The 26,012-nt window shown below is 36.6% G+C and overlaps 1 protein-coding gene across 20 annotated transcripts in view; it reads right to left on the bottom strand.

Moving 5' to 3' along the window:
- Positions 1 to 26,012, bottom strand: part of ADAM22 (ADAM metallopeptidase domain 22) — a 238,382-nt gene that overhangs the window by 38,391 nt on the left and 173,979 nt on the right. For 19 of the 20 annotated variants that reach the window (XM_043588768.1, XM_043588769.1, XM_043588773.1 and 16 more), the window contains exons 14-24: positions 25,699 to 25,750; positions 20,680 to 20,779; positions 17,924 to 17,995; positions 17,607 to 17,699; positions 13,687 to 13,767; positions 10,616 to 10,666; positions 10,329 to 10,392; positions 7,572 to 7,677; positions 5,372 to 5,491; positions 1,804 to 1,972; positions 172 to 286 (exon numbers count right to left, since the gene is read on the bottom strand). In XM_043588768.1, the coding sequence (XP_043444703.1) occupies positions 172 to 286; positions 1,804 to 1,972; positions 5,372 to 5,491; positions 7,572 to 7,677; positions 10,329 to 10,392; positions 10,616 to 10,666; positions 13,687 to 13,767; positions 17,607 to 17,699; positions 17,924 to 17,995; positions 20,680 to 20,779; positions 25,699 to 25,750 (1,023 nt within the window). The remainder of the gene's footprint in view (positions 1 to 171; positions 287 to 1,803; positions 1,973 to 5,371; positions 5,492 to 7,571; positions 7,678 to 10,328; positions 10,393 to 10,615; positions 10,667 to 13,686; positions 13,768 to 17,606; positions 17,700 to 17,923; positions 17,996 to 20,679; positions 20,780 to 25,698; positions 25,751 to 26,012) is intronic. The other variant, XM_043588770.1, reaches the window with a different exon arrangement.

Genomic DNA, 26,012 nt, shown 5'->3' with positions numbered 1-26,012 from the left:
ACTAAGTTATATTCAATATTACACATGATTACAAGTTAATGGAAAATATCAACTTCATATTGTAGATCCCAGTTGTATTTTATAGTTGAATTATAATCTAAATGAAACTGTCTGAAGAGTTTCCTTTAGTTATGCATAAAACGGTGTAATGGCACCAAATCCAGTACCTACCATTGCCAGACAGAGTAATGCCAGTCTTGGAGTCCTCATTGTGAGGGAAGTAAGTGCTGCAGTCTGCACCCACCCAGTGTCTGTTACACACACACTTCAGCTCATTACTGCAAACCTGAAATCCAAAATCAATCAAGAGGAAACGTCAACTCTCTGATACAATGGCATGAAAACTAAAGAGTGATTTCTAATTGTTATATGCCTAGAATTTGATGGTACTGAAAAATTATCGGTACTTTCCTCTTCATACTAATTACCTTATTTCTCACTCAAGTACCCAAAAATAATATTTTCTAGAGATCAGCAGTTAGACCCAAAGGGAATAATGAATTTTAACAGGGGAAATGAGTTTACAGTCCAAAAAGAAATCAATGAAATCACTGTTTTGAATTTCATTAACTTAAATTTTATAGGAGGGAGGTTTTTATTTTTTTATTTAAAAAAATTTTATAGGAGGGAGACTTATAAAACTAAGCAGAAATACAAGCATTTGCCAATTATCTAATACAAACGTTTCTTTCTTCCAAACATAAGGTCAGGAATTCTAGATGAAGAAGACATTGTTATCATTAGCATGAATGAACAAGAAATAATTTCAATTTTTTGCCCTATCCCCCAAAAAGCATTTCCGCTAACATTTTCTTACTTATTAAAGAAAGAAGACTTATTAGACTCATCTATAGGAGCAGAACTACTTAGCACATGCCTTCTCTATTTTCATATGCTGTAAGAATTCCTATCCTTTGGCAAAAAGTTACTAGTAAGACCTCCCTAAGAAACTTCTTGGCACATTCCTGGGGATCTACGTGGAATGACCAGGATTAAAGGCTGACAATTTCAGGACAGGGATCCTTCACCTCAACTGGATATTATGACCAGTTCAAGCAAAGAATCTGGTGAGGGTAGAAAGAAAATCACAGTACATGCCAAAAGAAAAAGAAGTGAAAATTATTTTATTAGTATAGGAATTCCTAACTGAAAATGACAAAACTATAGTCACCAATAGAGCATGTTTATCTAAGCTACAAATTTTGTTATCTAGGACTAACATTATCAGATAGATACATGACAGAAAGAATAAAATTTAGTATTTTACACAATGCCATTATTTCTATTCATTTGTTGATAAACACTTCCCTGAATTATTCAGTTTTTATTTCGAGCAGTTATCCTCAGCTGATACACACTCGGTGTGGCCACAACAGGTACTTATGATCTGTTCTAATTGCTTAGTGCCTGGACAATACGAATTGTTAAATACTGTGGCCAATGATCCTCCCTTTTACACCCTTTTTAAAAAATCCCATAACAGTTTATTAAAATTTGTCTCCCAGATCACTTGTAGAAAACTGGCCATTATACTTCTATTATATGAGATCACATTAACATGATAAGAAAGAAAAACAGAAGAATTTGGTTAGGAAAACTATACTTTTTCTTATTCCCAGGCTTGCACAGATTATGCAAGAGAAATATTCTAGTGACTATGACCAAATAACTGTTTACATGCCAGCTAGAAACACGGATAAGCATATTTTCCATTTTTACAAAATAAACAGGTTAGGGTCATGTCTATTTCTGTGTTACAAAAGAATAGAGGAGTTTCCCTATGGCAAGGTACTGAATACTTACTCCATTTCCTGAACAAACAGTGCCTTCTTTATTGCTTAAGCAAGTACTAAAGTTGAAGGAAGCCACAGGAAGACACCTGTGTTCTAAGCACATCATTTGGGGACCACAAGGTGTCCCATCTTCCACATAGCCAAGATCTACATCTTCCTCAAGCTTCACATGCCCACCACTAAAAAAAAGGAAGCAAAAAGAAAATAGGATTCTATTAAGTCACATTCATTTTGAGAATCTGCTTTAAAAAACTAAAAAGTGGGCAAGAAAGTATTGCCCACTTATTGTACAACTGCAATAAAGTCATACAGTGCTCTCTCCTCCACCATATATTCCTCCTTGGAAGAAACTACTTTCTACTCTATTTTCTACCCATTGTCTAATAAAAAACAACAGCATGAGCATTTTATTCCTTTAAATAAAGAAAGCAATTGAATCTTTTGATCTAATGCTTTTGAGATATTGACATATTTTAGAATTTGAACATAATTATTATAGCAAAGGTCTGAATTAAAATAGCTTTATCATTTTGCCTTGGATATCATGTACAAGTCAAGTGAGGCATTATTGCTAGGATTTGATTTGGTAGTTGTAATTGTAGATTTCAAGATTTCAAACATGTTTCAAACAAGCGTGAGAACTGGTCTGGGTTTACATTTCCCAAGAAGGTTAATAATTTAAAAATTATATTAGAGAATGGCTAAAATATTTAACTTCACTATTCAATAGAGCAAGCCTACATGTTCTATAGAAATTTAAAAAACCAGAATGAGGTAAAAATGTATATTCATAGCTGATTTACTCATATGGTGCCATGTCAATGCCAGCACATAAATCTCAATTCTTTTTATTTATTTTTATCAAAATGACACATGCATACAATTTAAAGAGTCAATCAGATAAATCAGTTTTTTAAATGCAATAAAGTCGTACAGTGCTCTCTCCTCCACCATATATTCCTCCTTGGAAGAAACTACTTTCTACTCTTAATTGATTCTTTTGTTATTTATCCACACATTTTTAAATAATGAGTGTTACCATTTTTTATTTTTCCATTTCAGATATTAGCAACCAACTTACCTCTATGGAACTTGAAGATTTATGTCTTTTTCCTATACCCCCATCATAAATTTTGTTTAATGAATAGTTAAATCAATAATAAAAAGGTCCATTATTACGACTATGTAAATGTTATTCAGTTGAGTGATACAGTGTGCCATAATTAAGCCTTTTCTTTCCTGCACAACTCTTCATTTTCCCTCAAATTAGCAAGTCTCTTATTTGTTGTCTTTTTTGCTTACTTTTTAAGAATCTGTCACCAGTGTAAAACTGATCAAACTCTGCTAACCCCAAATCCATACTCGAGATGTGTCTTGAGCATCAGTTCATCTTCCTGCAGAAATCTCTCCTGGGGTTTCCATCTGCAGTCTGCCCTGCTCCTGTCTGATCTAGTTGTCTACTGTATCTTGTGGAAAACTTGAACACTTGGATTTCCCCTCACCATTCATTGCAGGATTGCCCTGTCTTCATGGTGGGTATTTTGTTTCCTACACGCACAGCCTTTCTCTTAGTTTACTCTTTGATTTTGGTGGAGTACAATTTCACCAATAGCTTCCTGAGAAATGGTACAGGGCAATAAATTCAGGGGCAACCTGAATATCTAAAAGTGTCTCTATTTTCTACTTTCACACTTGATTGATAAGGTACAGAAATAAGGTACAGAACTTATTTCAAAAATCATGTTCTCCATTGTCTTCTGATTCCTGGGGCTCCTGTTAATAAGATTCCAAGTCTGATCCTTTTTTTCTCCTCTCTGGAAACATCTGGGATTCCTTTCTTTGTCCTAAGGTCGTGAAATTTCATGACGACATGTTTAAATGTGCCTCTAATTTCACTCCGTGTATTTGGCACTTGGTGAACCTGTCAATGTAGAAACTCAAGTCTATCCATTGTAGACAATCAAAGTCACTCACTGTCAATTTCTTCCCTGGTATTTTCTCTGTTCATCGTGTCTATTCTAACTTGGTGAGGTTTTCTCTATGGTTCCATTCCTTTGCTGCTTTTGCCCTACTTTCTGGGAGATAATTTCAACTACTGAGTTTAATTCCTACCTCCTTATTTTAAAATTTCCAACAGCATTTTATTTCTATGAATGCTCTTCATTTTTTAAATTTTTTTTCTATTTTGAGTAAGAGAGCAAGCGAGCAGGGGAAAGGTACAGAGGGAGAAAGAGAGGGAATCTTAAGCAGGGTCCACACTCAGCATGGAGCCTGACACAGGGCTCAGTCCCACATCTCTGGCATCAAGAGTCGGATGCTCAACCGACTGAGCCACCCAGGCACCCCTGCTCTTCATTAAATAGCACTTTATTCTGGTTTCATGATAGAAATATCTTATCTCTCATAAATATTGACAGGTGCCTTTTTTTCTGGCTCTTTTTAACTCTTTGTGTATGTGTGTTAGAGCCTTTATTCACATGTCTGATAAACTGCTCATATTTGAGTTAGGAAATCAGATAAACTATAGGAGATTTTAGGGCTTTCTGGCTGAACATCAATGAGGCTAGACCACTTCCATACACCCTGATATCAATATTGCTGGCTATCCTTCAGTTTGGAAACCTGCTTTATTATCTGCAGAATGTAAAGCTCAAATCTTTATTGGGAGGGTGAGCAATCCCCAGTTTAGGTGGGTCAGGCAGTAATCTGTTAGCAGACTTTCAACTATCTTCTTTATTTTAGCCCTTCCTTGCCCCAAATCCTTTACTCCCTCTTGCAGAAGTAGATGATGCTACCAATTTTTGAGCCTTTTGGGAACTAACTTTATATACGGGCTAGCTCTCAGTTTTCCCCATTACTGACTTAGGAATTCAGCTTTCTTAGTTTTTTTTTTTTAATTTTTTTTAACGTTTATTTATTTTTGAGACAGAGACAGAGCATGAACGGGGGAGGGTCAGAGAGAGGGAGTCACAGAATCTGAAACAGGCTCCAGGCTCTGAGCTGTCAGCACAGAGCCCAACGCGGGGCTCGAACTCACAGACCGCTAGATCATGACCTGAGCCGAAGTCGGCTGCTTAACCGACTGAGCCACCCAGGCACCCCTCAGCTTTCTTAGTTTTGACAACTATTTGTCACACATCCATTTGCCTTCCACACTCCAAAATTTTGTTGCTGTTGTCTCTTCTCCCCTTCTCTGCCTCCCTGTGGATACATGAATTCTAAAAAAAGATCCAGTTAGTGTCATTTTAGTGGGATTTCAGAAGGAAGTAAAAGAAGATGCATATATTTAATCCACTGATTTTATCCAGGAGTTCTCACTCACCTTCCTTAGTAGGAAAGAAATGCAAACCAAACCCTGCAAGGTATTACTGACCCATTAAATATAGCTCCAGTAACCAAAGTCAACTAATTCTCATCTTTTCAACCCTCTTGTGTCAGGATTTACTCAGTCACCTCTCTGGGCTAGATTCCATGTCGCCTTGCTAACATGCATGGGAACTGAAAACCGAAGTGATTCTATGCGGCAGTCCTCAGAAGTAAGATGAATGATGTTCTCATGGAAAGAGGTAGAGCATTACCTGCAGTTTAATGTTCTTCCCTGCTGCACAACCAAAGTAGATGTGATTTCACCGTCAAGTTCTCCAAGCCTTGGGATGTTACCAACATTGGTGCACAAAAGGTAACCACAAAGCACATCCCTGTGTTAAAAGATAACAATTCTTTACTTCTTTCCACAGAGAACAAACCATGTATAGTTAGAACAATAATCTTATTCTGCTTTAGCGTTTGTTTTTCATGTTTGTTTACATTTTATTTGCTCAAATTACAAGCTAAATACGCCCAAATTAGTTTGCCTCTCACTTTAAAAAGTGTCTTCTCTGAAACTCCTATTAGTGCACCAAAATCCCAACTGTGTTCTAGCTTTTCCTGTACTGTCCATTAGTTCAAGTATTTGTTAAAGGAAATTATCCATCAGATAGACATCTTTTAGATCAGAATCTCTTTCTCTAGAACATATTACTGGATATGTTAAAACATTTTTTAATATTTGGTAAGTGAATAAATGACCTTTGGGTGAGTATTCTTTTGGAATACAGCTCTTTCTTTAACCTGTTGCCCCCAAATAAAGAAGAATTATGTGTGTGTCGGGGGGAGGGTATGTGTCTATATGTATAGACACATAACCACACACACTCATGATCCCTTTTTCAATATATTCCACTATTCCTCAACTGCCACATATAATAACTAAACCTGTAAAATATTTGTACTGGTATAAAATATTATCTGACATATTTTATGTATATAGAACATTTTAATTACTAACATACATAATTATAAATACATATACTGATAACTGTCTTGTCAAGAATGATTAGTAGACTAGCAAAATTATATATGGAAATAGGCTTTATCATATAGAGAAAAAAGAAAAATTAGAACTTACATCTATCACTAGCACAGAAAAATGTATTAATTCATCCTTAAAAAACAATTTTTAAAAGTTATTTCATTTTATCACATCTATCATAAACAAAAATGCTTTCTTAACACAGAAGAGATGGTCAACATTTTTATAAGTCTTATTTATGTGCATGGAGCTTACAAAGTACTTTAGGATATACAAAGAAAAAAAGACACGGTCAAGGAAATACACTCTCGGTGAGAAGAGAATCGCACACATAACGATAAAACAGAGAGGCTGGGACAAGGGCCACAATAATAGAAGAAAAGGCCGTGGGAATTCAGAGAAGAGGGAAATGACTTTACGTTTGTTTATTTATTTTGAGAGAGAAGGAGAGATGGAGAGTAAGCAGGGCAGAGGCAGAGAGAGGGAGACAGAGAATCCCAAGCAGTCTCCATGCTGTCAGCACAGAGCTTGACGTGGGACTCAAACCCACAAACTGTGAGATCATAACCTGGGCCAAAATCAAGAATTGGATGCTTAAGTGGCCAAACTACCCAGGCACCCCGAAAATGATTTCTAGAATAAACCCAGAAATGATAAAGTATGGAGAGAGGTGGGGGGGAGGGGCAGAGAGAAAGGGAAAGAGAGAATCCCAAGTAGGCTCTGCACAGTCAGTGCAGAGCCAGATGCAGGGTTCAAACTCACAAACTGTGAGATCATGACCTGAGCCAAAACCAAAAGTCAGACACTTAACCAACGGAGCCACCCAGATGCCCCTCAGTAGAAGAGTAGAATACAGCGTGCCAGATCTGCTTGGCTTAAAACACTGTTAAGAGGCCTTTGTAATAGACCAAGCGTTAACATAGGTCTTAGCTGGGGTAATAGGAAAGGAATGAAAAGATGAATTAAAGACAAATGGTGGGGGAATAAAAGGGAAGAATAGCCATGATTTGACATTTGGACCATGTGTCAGAGGGACAGCGGCATCAAGGTCCATTGTGAGGCTTCTCAACTGGAGGACAATGAATTATGGTGACCTCTGACAAAAACAGTAGTTTAGAAAAGTCAGAGCCAGCTAACTGAGTACATATTCTGGTGGCTTTAATTTTTGTTGCTTTTGAGATGCTAGCAGGTGCCTTCTAGGTGAGCAAGTCCTGAGGCAGCTGCAAGTGTGACCTGGGCCTTTGGGGAGAGGCCAGCATATGTGTTAAGATTTGGGAGGCTTCTGCAAGGTGGTGCTGGGATGCAGTGAAAAGGTGAGGTGAGCAGGCAACCGAAAGCTCTGAAGGATGCAGAGAAGAGGAAATGGGACGCTGAAAGTAATGCTTGTAATTCACTAAGGGATAAACTCTGGACAAACTTCATCTCACCGTTTGTTGCACTGTATCCACGTATCTTTGTCTTTTCCACAGTTACCCTTCTCTGTCCCTTCGATGTTCAGTTTCTCATAGCAGTATTTGTCTGATGCCATCACCTCTGAAGCAGAATAGAGTTTTCTCTCAGTGAGGGACAGAACACGTGAGTTACTCAAAATGTTTGCAGTAAGGGAAAGAAGCCATCTAAGGACTCTTCTTCATGACAATGTGGCCAGTTCCAAAACCTGGACCCATGGTTCTCCAGAGTTTTACTTAACCACAGATATCCTTGACTCAGCTACATTCTTCATGACTGCTCATTGGAAATTTGGAAAACCAATCTATGTCAATCTTTGATAGGATTGAGGCTATCGGTTCCAAGGAACAACACTCCTCACAATTTGGCCAATAATTAGGGCAAGATACTACCAAATGGTTCCCAGAATAAATACTCCACACTTTAATCTCAGCGCCAAATATAAAGCACAAATTTTTTACGTGTCAATTTTTATTAATCATAACGATGAGTTTATTAAAATAGCTATAATTAAATATATAACTATATATTTATATATAAATATATAAATATATAAATATATATATTTATTTTATATTATGTAATTATATATATAAATATATAAATATATATATTTATTTTATATTATGTAATTATATATAAAAATATATATAATATATATTATATAAATATATATATAAATATATATGAATTCTACCTTGTTTATATATATATAATTCATATATAATAATAAATATAATATAAATAAATATAATTATAATAATAAAATAAAATAAATATAATTATAAATAATAAATATATATGAATTCTACCTTGTTTATATAATTAAATATATAACTATATATTTATATATAAATATATAAATATATATATTTATTTTATATTATATAATTATATATATAAATATATATATTATATATAAATATATATAAATTTATATATATATAATATATATAAATATATATTATATATAAAAATATATAATATATATTATATAAATATATATATATATGAATTCTACCTTGTTTATAGTTAATTCTTATAGTTAATTCTATAGTTAAATCTATAGTTAATTCTACCTTGTTAATTCCTAACAACTATCAAAAAAAACCACCTTAATTTTATTCTGTTCTAAATAAGCTTGAATTCATGTTAAATGTATGAGGGCCAAATAGCATTTTAAACAATGTCAGTATTACAAAACTTTAATTTTGCTAAAGCCAGGGCTGGCTAATGGGATTGCCCTGTAGTGAGATCAAAAATGACTTTTGCGGGCGCCTGGGTGGCGCAGTCGGTTAAGCGTCCGACTTCAGCCAGGTCACGATCTCGCAGTCCGTGAGTTCGAGCCCCGCGTCGGGCTCTGGGCTGATGGCTCAGAGCCTGGAGCCTGTTTCCGATCCTGTGTCTCCCTCTCTCTCTGCCCCTCCCCCGTTCGTGCTCTGTCTCTCTCTGTCCCAAAAATAAATAAACGTTGAAAAAAAATTTTAAAAAAAAAGACTTTTGCAAACTAATCAAATGATTACTGTTTGTGTATATTTTATTTTTTTTAATTTTTAATTTTATTTTTTTATTTAAATTAAAGTTAACTTACATACAGTATAGTCTTGGTTTCAGGAGCATTTGTGTATATTTAAAAAAATAACTAGTCACCATTGGTAGTTCTTTTTCCCTACTTCTTGCGGTGAGCAACACTTTTTTCTCAAGCGGGGAAACAAAACTGTAACTCTGTTCAGAGTGCAAATGTGCACACACCTCCCCTCCCAAACAGAATGCAGCCACTATCTGTGACAAGTAAAGATTAGCATTATGTTTTGAGCTTGCTTTCTAATACAAATTGTCTTCTGAAGGAGTTTCAAAAAAAACTGCTTTTTGGGGCGCCTGGGTGGCGCAGTCGGTTAAGCGTCCGACTTCAGCCAGGTCACGATCTCGCGGTCCGTGAGTTCGAGCCCCGCGTCGGGCTCTGGGCTGATGGCTCACAACCTGGAGCCTGTTTCCGATTCTGTGTCTCCCTCTCTCTCTGCCCTTCCCCCGTTCATGCTCTGTCTCTCTCTGTCCCAAAAATAAATAAACGTTGAAAGAAAAAAATTAAAAAAAAAAAAAACTGCTTTCAAAAGGGCCAGTAACACTGGGGGAAAAATAATGACACAACCTTTAAATACACATTTAAATAAAGATATAATTTAAGTCATATGTTTTAGAAATCAATGTTACATTTCCCTCAGAAAATGTGACAAACTTTGAAAGCGATAATGCTGACATTTTTTTCTGACACGGTAGAGCTACCTCAGCAGAAGGTCACCTGTAATTTTAAGAGAGATGGTTGAGGAAGAAAAAGCTACTCTAGCTAAACTGCTACAGTGCCAAGGGTGCCCTATCCAGGGTCCGTGTCCATTCCATATGGTTGTACAGGTTTTGCTTAAGGACATTCAGCTGAGGGAAGTGTACACGGAGCTCAAATCCAGGTTTGTTCTATTCTCCAGGCTGCACGCTCTGGGGTGGACTTCACCTGCCTGGCAGCAAAGGCACCTTATTTCTTGTCCAAAGGCACAACCAAGTAGCCACGTGTCTTTCAAGGGAGGTGCTCCTCTCTAATTCCACAAAAGTGACCCTTTCAAGACTTGCAGTGTCTTTGAGAATCCCCCACTCATAAAGTGGTTCAAAATTAACTTCCAGCCCACACGTCATATGGCCTCATATCATACTGTGAAAGCAATCAATCCACGCTATTTACTTACTTTGCCCCCAGATGTATTTGCATTGTCTATCCCTGGTTTTACATCTTCCTCCAAAGCAAATCCCCTAAAATGGAAAAGCACACCTATTAATGATGCAGTGTCTGCTTATGTCGGATCACTGAAAAAGAAACTGTGACTGTGACAGCTAGTAGATGAGTATTATAAAGTCTTTTATCTTCAGAATGGATTACAAAACATTTAAACTGACTTTCCTCTTTTGATAAGATTTCAGTATTTCTTTCATGCTGGCACACATGAAAGATTTAGGTAAAGATGAAGTAACCTACCTGAATACCATCACATGAATATCCATCCATTTTATGAATATTTGGGGCACACTAGGAAATGAAAACAGAACTGTGAACCACGTGCACAGCAAAATATCAGGCTGAGCTAATCCCTGTAATGTTTCCATTAAAAAAAGGTAAAATAAAAGTCTGATAATATGGTAAGTCTCTTAAAACAACTGAAAATAAAAACAAAAAAGATCAAGAGAAAGCAAAAGGAAATGTAACAATTGGTGCACTTTCCTCTAAAAATATGCATCTACCAGAGGTATAAACAGTTGATTACATAGTAGCAAATAAAAAGAAGCAACAGCAATGACTCAGACAACCCCAACATTTCAGAGCATCTTGCTTTATACAGATACATCATTCCTCAGAGCGAGAAAAACGAGAGCGCAAAACAAAGCAAGGAGGATCCCAACGTAAATGAAGCAATAGCTAGTTTCCTCTTTTTTACCATGAGAAGCACCACAGCCCTTACTCTTAAAATGCTCCTTGAGCAGAAATCCACCTAGCGCACATTAGAAAAATCATGTTATTTTATAGCCTCGGTTTTCCCTTGTAGCAAGTGCAGAAAATTGTAAAACATTCCTGTGTGGCTATAAACAGTAATTTTTAAATTTATTACACATTTTTTTCTATCTTTAATAATTACACACTCACTTGAGAAAAGTTAGTAAATGTAAAAAAAGTAAAAACACACACACAAAAGTCTCATGTTCCCACCACCCAGAGACAATTTTTTATATTATGGTACATCTTTTTCTTTACATTTTTCTACAAAATTTTTTTATTCTTTATTTACTTTCTTTTTCTTTCTTTCTTTATTTTTGAGAGAGACGGCTCGTGAGAGTGGGGCAGGGGCAGAAAGAAAGAGGGAGACAGAAAATCCTAAACAGGCTTCACAAGGTCACCTCAGAGCTCAACGCAGGGCTCGAAGTCATGAACTGTGAGATCATGACCGGAGCCGAAATCAAGAGTCAGATGCTTAACCGACTGAGCCACCCAGGCGCCCCCAAAATTTGATTTTTTTAAACACAGGTATGTAATCAAGTTATAGATAGTATTTTATATTCAGCTTCTTCTCTTTATTTTTTCATCACATGAATTTCCTCAGGTCACAATAAGTGTTTTTGTAGGGAATCTCTTTAATAGCTGTAGTACGTTGCATTGTGCTAACAAACCATATAACCACCGTACTGCATTATTCATTTATAATAATAAAATATTATAAATTTATAAAATACTCATTTATAATTAAACAGCAGTTTATGCTGTTACAACTAATTCAACAAGAGGATCTTTATATGCCATCTTTGGATTTGGGCTTCTTTTTTAAAAAAAACTCCTACTTACTGGATTTCCAAAGAAGTTGCTTTAATACACTCCCCCTCCAGGAACATATGAGGCCATCATTAATTGTATCCTCATCATCACTACGTGTCAACTTAGAAAAACAATGCTAATCAGATAGTAAGAAAAGAAAATACTTTCATATGAAAGATCTTTAGTCTCTTAGGATGACTACCTTTAAAATAAAACATTTTTAATGATTAATGCAGGTTTACCACTATTGAATCCCTCTTCTCTAGAAGAAAAAGATGTAGGCTGTCCTTGTTTTGCATGGCGCCAATATACATGAATTTCAGTCACCATGGTTTCGTTAAATGACATCAGTACCCCAATGACACGGTTCCAACTTCAGTTACCACAGCGTATTGACTGTGAGTAACTGCATAAAGCACAAACTTTGCTGCTAACTCGTTAGTCGGTGATCACTAGGTATATGACAGCTGCCATTGTGGTCAGTGATCCAACCTGTCATTTCTCACAAAGTCCGCAAGGGACTGGTACTCGCCTGGATGCATTTAGTTCATGCACAGACAACACAGGTTGTAGCTGTGCTGCCTCTCTGTCTCTGGGTAATAGCACGTGACATTTTATAAAACTGGACAATCCTAAGAGGGAGCTGGCCAGAAAAGACGAAAGTGCAGAAAAGAAGTGAAAAGTGATGACACTAGAAGTGAAATTCCAATCAAACGTAAATTGAGTTACAGGAAAAAAAAAAAGCACTAACTAGGAACGCTGATACTGCTGTTTGGCCAAAAAAAACCCCTCCCATTCACATCTTCACATCTCCTGGAGATATTTCACGACATTGGAGGTACGAAGGATAAAATGTCAAAAGCTGATCCAAACTTAGAAGGGAGTGTGATCATTGAACAAGGCACAGAAAAGATGCTTACTATGGATCTTAAGGTTTCTGAACAGAAGACATGTACAGCTCAAACTACTCCTGATAAGCATTTTACAACAAAAATAAAGCTTTTAATTCTCAATGTTTGTTTTAATTTAGCATGCTAAATAAATACTGGTTTATTTTTTCATTTCCTTATTCACTTAAAACCAAGAGTAAGAGAGGTTTTAGTAGGCTGGCAACATTTTTTAAAGATCACAGAACAACTCTCATTTTTTCCATTGATTAAGATGACTTTACATGACTTCAGCCTGCATGGTCATTTTTATGGTCCCACACTACCATGCAAACTGAAGACTGTCTCTGTATATATAAGGACCATGTGAAATCTGTGAACTCTCACCAAAGTGTATCAGTTCCCGCATCTTCTCCATTTACAACTACATGATACTAAATTCAAGAGCAGGTATTAATGGGTGAGGTGCTGCATATGGCCTCAGATCAACAAAAGACAGAACAGACCCCTTCTCACAACCCAGTGCTCTGTGGGTCTCTGTGCCTTGGCTGGCTCCTGTCTCAACCAGCTGAATTGAAAATTAGACAAAAAAACAAATGCCTTTTACTCTCTCCTTAAAACCAAAATAGTTAAGGTATGAATGTAGTCTTAGGTTAGTTCAACATTAAGATAAAATTACACGGAACATCTGCTCAAGCTTTGATCACGGAAACTTAAATTCCAGAAGTAAATAAAGAGAGAATGAGAACTGATGTAGAAAAGACATCGTGTCCCTTGACACTCTGTCTGGGGGCCAGGGCACTTAAGCTAACCCTGCTTTTTTGCCATCAGGTTTAGAGGAATGATTCTGTAAAGTACCTGGCTTGAATTTCCTGAGCACGTTTCACGAATATCGCAATCATTTACTGCTTCTCGGCACACAGTCCCCATAGGCTGAAACTAAAATGAACAAAAATCAATGTGTAAAACTGTTGAAGAAAAAAAATCTCTCACAGTATCTATCGTCTTAAAAAAAAAAAGCAACATGAATATTTTTGGATAAGAATATTTTAGGCTGTTTTAAGATGGTAGTCTGAAGACCACAGTTACTGAATGAAACATTCATTTAGTAAGTTTTCAGAGAGAGTTTCTCTTGTGTGAAAGAATTTGCATACTCATCACACAGAAGTCTTACAACATCTACTAAAATAGGGTACATCTTGATGGTACCTCTCCCCAGAAGGACAAGTCAGTCCATGTTCTACTAATTTTCCCTCTCAAAAAGGTTTTGGATTTACACTTTCCTCTTCATTTCTTACTGGCACCCTTGTCACATTACTCTTCTTTGGCTTATCTGCCAAGAATCTGAATGTTACATTCCGTGCTGAATTGCAAAAGTTAGATTTTCTGGCAAAGCAATTTCTTCCCATACTGTCCTTTATCTCCTGCCTCATTTTTATATAGATCTATGGCTTGGTCTTTTATTCTTGTCTAATGTTCTTGTTATTTGTATACCTGTGTATGGGAAGAGTCTTTCCTCTTTGTTTGTTTTTGCTTTTTCTTTTCTCTATTTTCAACTACCTCAAATATTTCTCATAAGTATAGGGGTTACAAATAAAATTTTAAGCTCACTGAATTTATAAATTGCTAGAGTCTTTATCCTCACAAAACAGACACACAAAGTCATCATCTTCCTTCTCTCCTCTTCCATACTATTCTCTTTCCCTCTCCAAAATGCTAACAAATGCTATGCTTTTATGTCTACTCACACAAACACACACTCGATGTGGGCCCCTCCCTCCCCCACTAACTTCCATTTTCTCTGCCTTGCTCACAACCCTCCAAGCACTTGAGTTTCCTATTGTTCCTAGAATGTGAACAGCCCACTCCAATCAGGATTTCAACAGTATTTCTTAGAAGATCGAAACAAAATTTGTATTCATTTAGTTACCAAGTATTTACTAGGCACTTAACATGTGCCAGGCACATTCTAGTCACTGGGGATTCAGTGGAGGAAAAAAAAGCACAAGAATCCTGCTTGCAAGGACCTCACATTTTAGTGGGAGTAAATAGGCCATGAAAATAAGGAAATAAACAAGTAATTTAAATTCATATACTCTGGTTCTTATCCTTCCAATTTCTTGGGATTGAGGTAAGTAAGCCACAATTTTAGAACATTCTCAGGTACAAATATAAGCAGATTTAAGATGGAGTTTATATGAGAGTGTAAATGTTCTAGAACTGCCAAGAAACTTCTGAAAGAAAGCCCAGTGAAGGACAGTTTGCTCTAAGTGCTGGGATATGCAGTAGATAAAGTGACCCAAATCCCTGCCCTCTTGAAACTTACCACTGAGTAAAGAAAAATAATAAGTCAATGGGCAATGTTTTAGAGCAGGGGTTGGCAAATTATAGCTTGAGGACAAAAAGTGGCTGTCCATCTGTTTTATTGGAACATAGCCATGCTGATTAGTTTCCGTATTTTTTTACAACATTTTTAAAAAGTTTATTTATTTATTTTGAGAGAGAAGGAGACAGCGTGAGCAGGGGAGGGGCAGAGAAAGAAAGGAAGGGAGAGAATCCTAATCAGGCACCCTGCTGTCAGCACAGAGCCCAACGTGGGCTCGAGCTCATGAAGCTGTGAGATCATGACCTAAGCCAAACCCAAGAGTTGGACACTTAATCGACTGAGCCACCTAGGTGCCCCTTGTTTCTGTATTTTCGATGGCTGCTCTCAAAGGTAGAGTTGAGTAACTGAGACAGAGAGCTTATGACCCACAAAGCCTTAACTATTTACTACTTGACCCTTTACCTAAAATGTTTGCCAACTCTGACTTACAGATACTTTAGCATAAATACATACAGGGAAAACAGAGATACACAGGATTTCTCATCCTGTTTTTCTGTTCTCCCTCCTCCATTCACTATCCTGCCTCTGGCTCCTCCAGGAGGGTAGGGTGGGAGTAAGAGCCGGAGGTGCAGGATAGAGAGAGTGGCAAAAAGCTCTTACTTGACTGGTGTAACTGTAGCTTACTTTGGGGGATAGTTAATCCTGGCATTTTATTGTACATATTATGAGTCTATTACTTTATATTTGTTCCTTGAAATATTCATATCACAAAGAGCCTAATTCTATACTTCAAAATAAAAATGGCATTTTATAAATGGGCAGACTTAAAACATCGAAGATTAAAATAAATGATGGGGGACCCATTGTTACGGCAGTTGGAGAAGCTGACAGATTATATAGTTGATGCAGCCCAAATTTAAAAATGTCTGTTTCATATTTGATTTTATATTCCTTTTTTAGAAAGTGCTTTCAGAGATCTCTGCCAGTGCCTTGCTTGTCTTAAAAAGCTGCCAGAGACATAGTGATAAAGTGGAAACAACACAAATGCTGCCAGCAGATCTGGGATGTAACTTCACATTTATTCCTTAATAGCTGAATGAGCATATGCAGGTTATATCACTTCCTTGAGACCAGGATTGCTCAACTGGAAAAATAAGGATAATAATGCCTTTCCCAAAAGTGTGGTTGTGAGCATTATCTAAAACAGCAGTTTCAAGCAGCAATGATCTTACCCCCAAGGGGACATTTGGCAATGTCTGGAAATATTTTTGGTTGTCTAGGCTGGGAGGGGTGGTGCTTGTATCTAATGGGCAGAAGTCAGGGATGTTGCTAAATAACTTACAGTACACAAGACACACCCTCAAAACAAAAGAAAAAATTATCCAGCCAAAAATGTCAATAGTGCCAGGGTTGAGAAATCCAGATACATGATGATATAACATAAAAGTGTTTACCACAATCCCCAGCACACAGTAGATACTTAGTATGATAGGTTCATATCCTACTCTCCCTTAACTCATTAGACTAACATTAGTCAATCAGCATATAATCAATAAGAGAGTGTTGCACGTATTTATTCTTCATTCAACAAATATTTACTAAGAACCTGTAGCAGTTACTGGGTAAGTGCTAGGGGCACGTAGGTGGCTCAGTCAGTTGAGTGTCTGACTTTTGATTGTGGCTCAGATTATGATCCTAGAGTCATGGGATGGAACCCCATATTGGGCTCCACACTGAGCAGGGAGCCTGCTTAAGATTCTCTTTCTCTCTCTCTCTCTCTCTCAGCTCCTCTCCTGCTCAGGCTCTCTCTGCTAAAAAAAAAAAAAAAAAAATACATACTAAGATGTATACCAAACCTCAGAGATAATGTAGAATATTGTACCAGATTTTATATGAGACGAGAAAAAAAGAAATAGATTTATTTGAAAAAGATAAGCCTCAAATAACTTTTCGTCCTGATGTTAAGGCTTAAATATTTGGAGAGAGGTATAGGATGCCATTGGGAGGATGAAAACAGATAATGTGAATAAAGATGCATTCTAAACTCTCATGTGAAGTGTTATCATGTCTAAAAAGTACAGCTTCCGATCTCTCAACTGCTAATGCAAGAAATATACCAAGCAGAGCGGCAAGGAAAAAGAATCTACTGAATAGCCACTTGGCTTTACAAAGAAAGGAAAAACACAATCCGAAGGTTAGGAACACCTGGCTTCATACAATGTGCATATTTCTCAGGGAGGCAGTAATAAGAAGACAAACTGAGGAGATTAACAAGGTTCAGGACCCAGCTCTGTGACTTACGTGGTACAAGACCCCAGGCACACTCGCACTTAGTCACTCAATATATCTTAGACACTACTATTGTTATTACATTATATTTACCCAGTCTCAACGATTAAATCAAATATATCCTCTTTTTTTGTCAATTAGTCATTGCTCAACATTTATTTACCTTGCATTTCTTACAACAAAGACCATCGCTGCATTGAGAGTCTTGAGTCAAGGTGCATTTCTTACAACACTCTGCTCCTTCAAGGACACATTCCTAAGGAATATAAACATTTGTAGAACATCAGAAAATCATGTCATTTTCCTGAAAGTTGCAGAATATTTTTTAAAGAAAAGTATATAGACCCCCCCCAATAATAATCTTTCTTCCATATATCCTATGAAATTTCCAGATATAACACCAGCTCTGTATGTCTCAGTGTGTGGAATGACTCTGAATAACCTAAAAAAAAAAAAACATCAAAACACCCAGAGACTTACTGCAGGGGTCCCACAGTCACACTCCTCTCCAGTTTCGATGAAGCCATTGCCACATTCAGGGGGATCGAGCAGCTGCAGGATGAAACCAAAAAGACAACTACAATTTAGATAAATCAAGATCAAAGACCTTATGAGGGACCGTAAGTGCCACACCTACGCATGCGGCATACTTATCAATCATTTCAAAGTATATTTTTATTTTCCCAAACTTGAAAGCTTAACTTTAGAATTTTAAAACTGGGAGCTTTAGAACAAAAGTGGCTACTTCTGTTTCCATTTCAGATTTAATTATATTTACATAAGTAACATACATATCAAGTCTAGTAAATTCCACCAAAATAAAGATGATCTAGCCATTGACCCTTGAAAATTTCATTTCAAAAAGGAAGCAAGAGATTCTGTTCAAGAAAGAAGCAAGAAAGTCTGTTCAAATCTTGGCTCAGCTACTTATCTTGGGCAAATGGCTTGTCATCTCTGAGCACATAGGTGCCTTAATATTTCAAGCAATAATAATAATAATATTAGCTGCCCATCTACATCACAAATTATTGTGAGGATCAAGTTCAATTATCTGTGAAGGCCTACTAACTATATCTCCTTGTGAAACAGAGTTATTTCATAGACAAGTAGGAAAACATCACAAAAATTAATAAATCCATTGATTTATTTAGTATTAAATAGAACTCCTCCTATTAACATAGTTTTACAGATAATGGTAATAATAATTTGCCCCAGAGATGGAAGCAACTTTTGGCCTGTACAAGAGTATATTTTAAGGCCATTTTATCTTTTAACTCTGTATCAATTACATTATCTTTTGAGCATAACTTACCTTATGGTGATAGTTAAAATTAGTAAGTAGCTGCTATGTTCCACTTACATATTACTTACTCAGAAGTTCGTCAAAGTTTATGTGTTATAGAATGGGCTGGAACACACACCTATCACAGACATACACCCACACATACACTTTCTTAACTAATTAGAGGGGGGAAAACAGAATAAAAAAAGCAGCAATAACAATAACAAAACCCCCACCTGATTTCAAATATTCTCTTCTCTCCTACAAAATAATCAAAACATCTTTAGATTCTATTTTCAGTTGAAAGGGATCGTAACAAATCAGACAGCTTTAAAAGCCAAACTAAAACTTATTAAGGTGAAAAACACACGTATTCTTTTACTCTGAGTTCAGAATAACCAGTTATTTTGGTAAAGAGGCTTGAATTGTTTTTCATTTATAGCAGCAGGGATTTAGATCAAATATCCCTTCTGAAGTTTTGCAACAAGTCTCACAATTATCAAGTTGCTTTTCAAGGCAATATGATACTCTTCCTAAATTTCACTGGAACAGAGAGAGAATGAAACCAGGAAAAATGATTATAAATGCAATGCCACTCATTGCTATGGCACACAGAAGCATGGAATGGTTCACATAATTAACAAGGACAAAGCTTTCTACTGCATGCAGTTTTCCAAATGCATGAGGAAATTACTGCTTTCAAGTCAGTAACCAGAAGATGCCCTGCATGTTGGAAAAGCCTCTGACAAAGTCTAAGTACACAAAGACTTTCTCCTTTTCTGCTGTAAGCAGCCTTGGTTTTTATACTGAGAAGTAATGGTAATTTTAATCATACTGCTCATTCTGAAAGGCAGTGGTGGGGAGTAATGTGGGAAGCAATGCCCTCCTTGCTATCAGTATGAGTTGTGATTACATATCCAACAAACAAGGATCCAAGAACATGAGAAAGAAGGCAAATGACACCATCTTTGTAAGCTAATTATTTTTCAGAAGGAACACAGTCTTTCTACCTGCTTTCTATTCCTATCAGAAGAGCCCCAAATGCCCAAAATTAAGGCTGACTTTAAAATGCAGACATTTTAGGGGCGCCTGGGTGGCTCAGTCAATTAAGCATCTGACTTCTGCTCAGATCATGATCTCGCATTCATGGGTTCGAGCCCCACATCGGGCTCTATGCTGACAGCTCAGTGCCTGGAGCCTGCTTCGGATTCTGTGTCCCTCTCTCTGCTCCTCCTCCACTTGTGCGCGCGCTCTCTCTCTCTCTCTCAAAGATGAATAAACAGGGGCGCCTGGGTGGCGCAGTCGGTTAAGCGTCCGACTTCAGCCAGGTCGCGATCTCGCGGTCCGTGAGTTTGAGCCCCGCGTCGGGCTCTGGGCTGATGGCTCGGAGCCTGGAGCCTGTTTCCGATTCTGTGTCTCCCTCTCTCTCTGCCCCTCCCCTGTTCATGCTCTGTCTCTCTCTGTCCCCCCAAAAAAAATAAATAAACGTTGAAAAAAAATTTTTAAAAAAAGATGAATAAACATTAATAAAATGAAATAAAAGCAGGTATTTTAGGGCTCCTGGGTGGCTCAGTTGGTTAAGCGTCCAACTTCGGCTCAGGTCATAATCTCACAGTTCGTGAGTTCAAGCCCTGTGTTAGGCTCTGCGCCGACAGCTTGAAGCCTTCTTCGGATTCTCTCTGTCTCCCTCTCTCTCTCTCTGCCCCTCCCTGGCTTGTATTCCCCTCCACCTCTCTCTCCAAAATAAATAAATAAACATTTAAAAAAATAAAATAAAATGCAGATATTTCACATATCTAGTATATGTACATATAAGCCAAGTTAGAAAGCCTTCTTTTGTAAGACCCAATGGCTAAAAACTTGTGCTTGTAATAGATTATAATACAATATATATAATCTAACAACTGATTATTATTAAAGATTATTAACTAATAACTCTGATCACAGTTATTACCTTGGAAGGTTTGTTGAAAAGGCAGGCACCACCCCCACTATTCAGAAAGTCGTGATACTCTTCAATATTACACTGAGTGAATTTTTTAGGAAGATAATACCTAGAAGACAGAAGAAAAACAATAATTGGGTACAATTTTAGTCCCTTATCTGTATGTTAGTCTTAAATTTGAACATTGTTAGAATTGCAACATTATTCTTAAAGATGAAAGAATAAATTCCACTTACGTACAAAATTTGTGTTAAATCCATAAGACTTTCATTCCACCAATACATTTCTAAATTATTCATTGGGTAAATAATCGTGACTATGGGTTATTCATTGTTAGCATACACATGCAAAGGAAACAACACATACCTGTATTTTCAATCAAAGAGAGCTAGGAATACTTTATTTCATAATGAGTCTTTCTTAAATATTAAAACCGGGCTGGATCCCAAACTGCACAACATCTTACAAAGTAACTGATTTATAATCTATGAATGTGTCAAAGTCATGAAAGTCAAAGAAAAACCAAAGAACTGTTCCAGATTGAAGGACACTAAGAGACATAAAACTAAACACGATGCTTGATTCTGAACCTTCTGTTAAAGGGGCATTTTTGAAATAGAGGGCTAATCTTGAATGAGGGCTAGGAATCAGATGATCTCCTTGGTTGCACTGTGGTTCTGTAGGAGGAGCTGGTCTGTAGGGAATGCACACTGAGGTGCTTGGGGGTGATGGGGCAGCAAGTTAGCAACTTAAGATTCTAAGAAGTTTCGGGCGCCTGGGTGGCGCAGTCAGTTAAGCGTCCGACTTCGGCCAGGTCACGATCTCGCGGTCTGTGAGTTCGAGCCCCGCGTCAGGCTCTGGGCTGATGGCTTGGAGCCTGGAGCCTGGAGCCTGGAGCCTGTTTCCGATTCTGTGTCTCCCTCTCTCTGCCCCTCCCCCGTTCATGCTCTCTCTCTGTCCCAAAAATAAATAAACGTTGAAAAAAAAAAATTCAAAAAAGATTCTAAGAAGTTTCTTTGTTATTATTCTTGAAACTTTTCTTAAGTTTATGTCTCTCTCTCTATATATATACACATATATATGTATATATATATATATAAAGAAAGGTATACCAAAAAAAAAATAATAAAGGATCAGTAGAAAAGGAAATGTGGCTAGAGAACAATGGCAATATATATTAAGAACCTTCAAAATGAGAAATATCCTTAAATCTGATAATTCTGCTTTAAGAAATTCTTCTTGAGGAAATAACTAGCTATGTGTACAAAGATGTTGGAACAGAGGAACTTCCCACTGGAAGTTACACAATTTATTTATTACACAAGTTGTAATAGCCAACACTATGAAAATCACCTAAATGTATAGAAATAAGAAACTGCTAACTAGACTGTGATATATTAATAAAATAGAATACCATGTAGTTATTAATAATAATGGTGTCAAAAACTACTCAGAAAAATGCTGACTATATAATATGTTAAGTAAAAAATGAATAAACAATGACATATGCAAGATCCAAATTTTATAAAGCAAGAATAAACATGGAAAGAGAAAAAAATACTAATTAGCAGTATTTTCACATTAACCATGGCTATTACCAAATAATGAGACAAGGAGCAATTAATATTTAATTTTCTATTTTTCAAAAATTGTTTTAATTGAACATTTTTTCATGTTGATTTATTTTTAAGAGGAAGAGACAGGGTGCAAGCCGGGGAGGGGCAGAGAGAGAGGGAGACACAGAATCTGAAGCAGGGTCCAGGCTCTGAGCTTTTAGCACAGAGCCCCGACGTGGGGCTCGAACTCAAGAACCGCAAGATTATGACCTGAGCCAAAGTCGGACGCTTAACCAACTGAGGCACCCAGGCACCCCTAACATTGAACTTTTATAAAAGTGAAACATAATTAAAAGAATAATGGATAGTTTTTATAAAGTCTCTCCCACCAGCCTGCAAGTACGATGTCCACTTATATCCCTACTTCTTTCTACCACAAAGGTTAATGCTTTGTGAATCAATTAATGGAATTTACAATGATTATTCATCCTAAACTAATTTGTCAAGTGTTTCATGCCAAATAAAGGTATCCTGGGTTTACGTTATCTGAATTATTTTATTTCCTTCACTTCATCTTCCTAATAGGTCATGAACTTTATGCTTTATTTAAGAAGTTCGTTACACATATTACTTACTTTTTTCCTTCCATTGCCTATACCCTAGTCAAAGTTTTTATCATCTTCCCCTCTAATCCATCCTACATATCTCTGTCTGAGTTATGGGATTTAAACAGGATTTCTTTAAGTTCCCTCTTCACTCTACTGGCCCAAACTTGAGATAGCTCCCCACTGGGAAAGAAAAAAGTGACTAATTCTTAGTGTTGGACCCCTAGTGTTGGAGTCCAACTCTAGTTCAGCCTCTACCCTGCAAAGGAGCCCTCTGGGGCCTCAGCCTGGCCCAGCCTCCTGCCCACTGCTTACCTGGGGGTTTAGTCTGCTCTTAGCAGTGACAGGAAACTCACCACCTTATAGGAAAGTTCTTTCTACATATGAAGAGTTGGAATTTGTGGATTTCTCTTACCTTCACCGTGCCAAGTCTGACTTCCTATAACTGTCACACACAGTTTTGTGTGGTTACCTGTGTCAAATAAAACTAACTCCTCTACCATGCCATGGCTCTTCAAATACCTGAAAGCCGAAATCTCCCTAGGCTCTTCTCGGAAACTTCTTTTTTTGCAGGCTACTATATTTATTTTGAAGGGCAACTATATCTATCTATTTGCAGGGTAATGTATCTATTATAGTCAGTGCTTTCTTAAAATTTAATTTTTATATCTTTAAATAGGACTGGTGGTCATCTCAACATGCTTTCCAACATTTAGGAGTACACAGAAACTTCAGAAAGTAGAAATGAAAGGGAAAGTACCCATCAGAAATACATGTCCATAATTAGTACTGTTAGGTGACGTTTGACACAGCTCAAATTTTATATAGCATTGTGCTAGACAATGTCTTATGTTAGAAGCTTTTCTCTTGCACACATCTATTTGATGCAAGAGGAGTTCAATGCAAAGAGCTATATATATATTTCTGAATGTCGCCATTTGATCTTGCTACACATTATGCTTAGTCTAAGTAGATTGTCTATAAAATTTTGTTTCTAGTAATTAAGCAGAATAATCAAATATAACATACTAAATAGCTTTTAAAAGATAAGGACCTCTAGCTTTCAATTTAGTAATTGTTGGAAAATTACAGCTATGGATAAGGATTTTTATCATTTACTTTTATTACTAAACAGAAAATCCAAAGGTATTTTGAAAAATATTTTAATACATGTTTGCATACACATTCCCTCAATCATTTGTTTTCCTTGTCATACATTTCTTGAGAGTTCAAAATTCAAACACCAATGAATATTTATTGAAAATCAAGTGTGTCAAGAGATGATGGTGTGAAGTCAAACAAAAATATCTACGTAATCTTCAAAAAGTCACAACTAATTGGTGAGTATAAGGATATGTGGAATTAAATTACAACACAGGAGTTAAAATTACAATAAATCTAAAATGACTAGAAGTGTGGTTAGAGAAAAATGAGAATTCCAGATGAAGACAATATACTAAAGGAACCAGAAGAAGCTGGAAATTACATTAATGGTGAGCAAATTTTTAAGAAGCTTAAAATCAATGGAGGATTATCGTTAGAAAATTTAAAAAAAAAAAAGCTGGAAACGCCTGTATAATTATGGCAATAAACAAACCGACAACCATGAACAGCAGTGGAAAATGAGGTTATAAGTGATGATGAAGAAAGATTATGCATATCTAAGTACTGGAGGAAGAAATCCAAATCTTATTTTTCAGACAATAGAGACTCACAAAAGTTCTAAGCAGGAAAATGATTCACACACATGAAGAGGAAAGTAGAGAAATTTGTGCTGTATATTTTCAGTGAACTAGGGCTACATATTATCAGCATAGATAAACCTTACAAACATAAAGATCAAAAAAAGCAAGTCACAGAAGACTACATATAATATGACCCCTTTCATATAAACTAAAAGTTGCAAAGCAATGCTATGTATTACTTCAACACACACACATATAAACTGTGAAAGGTGCTTGTGAATGATACGAATCAAATTCAAGACAGAAGTTACTTTGGTTGGGGCTGGGGACCAATAAAAGAGAACACAAGGAATATTTAACTATGTAGGTGGTGTTTGTTTGTTTGTTCAGGCTGGGTGATGGTATACAAGTGTTTACTCTTCTATGCTTTATACCTTTTCAGTAATGATGGAAATGGAGTTCAGAAGGGGAGAAAGGAAGGCTGAAAGTTGCCTGAGTATCTGGAATACTATTAAAATAATAAGAGCTAAGAGCTCAAGATGATAAGAGTTTAAAGGAGTAGTGATGAGCTTGACATGAAAAGAATGGTTGTACAACTTATCTAGGAAAAATAAATAGAAGACTGGCATCTGATAGTGTGTGAAGGGTTTAGAAATGAAAACCTTTCTCAGGACAGCAAAGTGTACACATCTCTTCCCTACTCCTTGCTCGGTGACGTACTATTGGTAGCCTGAAATCAGCAATTGTAGGAGTATTTACACCACAAAAATCTGAGAAAGCTACAAATCCAGGCTCTTTTCTTGTTTTTGATTTTGAATATCAGCTTACTAGCACATTACTGTTTACAACCCATTTAATTAGAATTGAAGAGACAAAAGAAAATTCATAGGTAAGCCACGAAGAACACACCTGTTCCTCACTTCTTACATTTCTAGCCTAGATTGAAGCCTACAAATGTCTTTGGACTACTATCTTAACTGACGTCAATTGTTTTCATAAATAAGAAACTATTTTGTGAAAATACTTTATAATACAGAGCCATTGAGAAAATCTACTTCCGATTTTCTTTTTAAAGTCTTTGGTGAGGTTGCGCGCACTAAGTTATTTAGTATCATATTCCTAAGAAGACAACAGCACAGCAGGAAAGGGAAAGCGAGTTATTTTCCAAGAGAGGTGGCTCACCCAGTGTCTCCCATTATGCATCCAGACCACGTGTCCTCACATTTACACTCACCTAAGAGAAAATGAATACACATGCCTTGTTATAAAGTGAAAAAAGGTGCGTTAGAGTAGCCTGTTTTTAAACAGTATATTTTCACTTTATTCCTTAAATACCTTTTAAAAAGTAATACCTGTTTTCTAATTTTCCTTATATTTGAAGTTTTCTATGCAAGTATAACAACAAAAATCTACTCTGATCATATCAAGATTATATAATTTTTATAACAATAAAATCTTGATATTTGCTTCAAAATGGCTTAACAATTCCAGGGGCC

The sequence above is a fragment of the Prionailurus bengalensis genome, chromosome A2, assembly GCF_016509475.1.
Source record: "Prionailurus bengalensis isolate Pbe53 chromosome A2, Fcat_Pben_1.1_paternal_pri, whole genome shotgun sequence".
Taxonomy (NCBI): Eukaryota; Metazoa; Chordata; class Mammalia; order Carnivora; family Felidae; genus Prionailurus; species Prionailurus bengalensis.
Note: the sequence above shows the minus strand (reverse complement) of the source record. Positions and strands in the feature narration are given on the sequence as shown.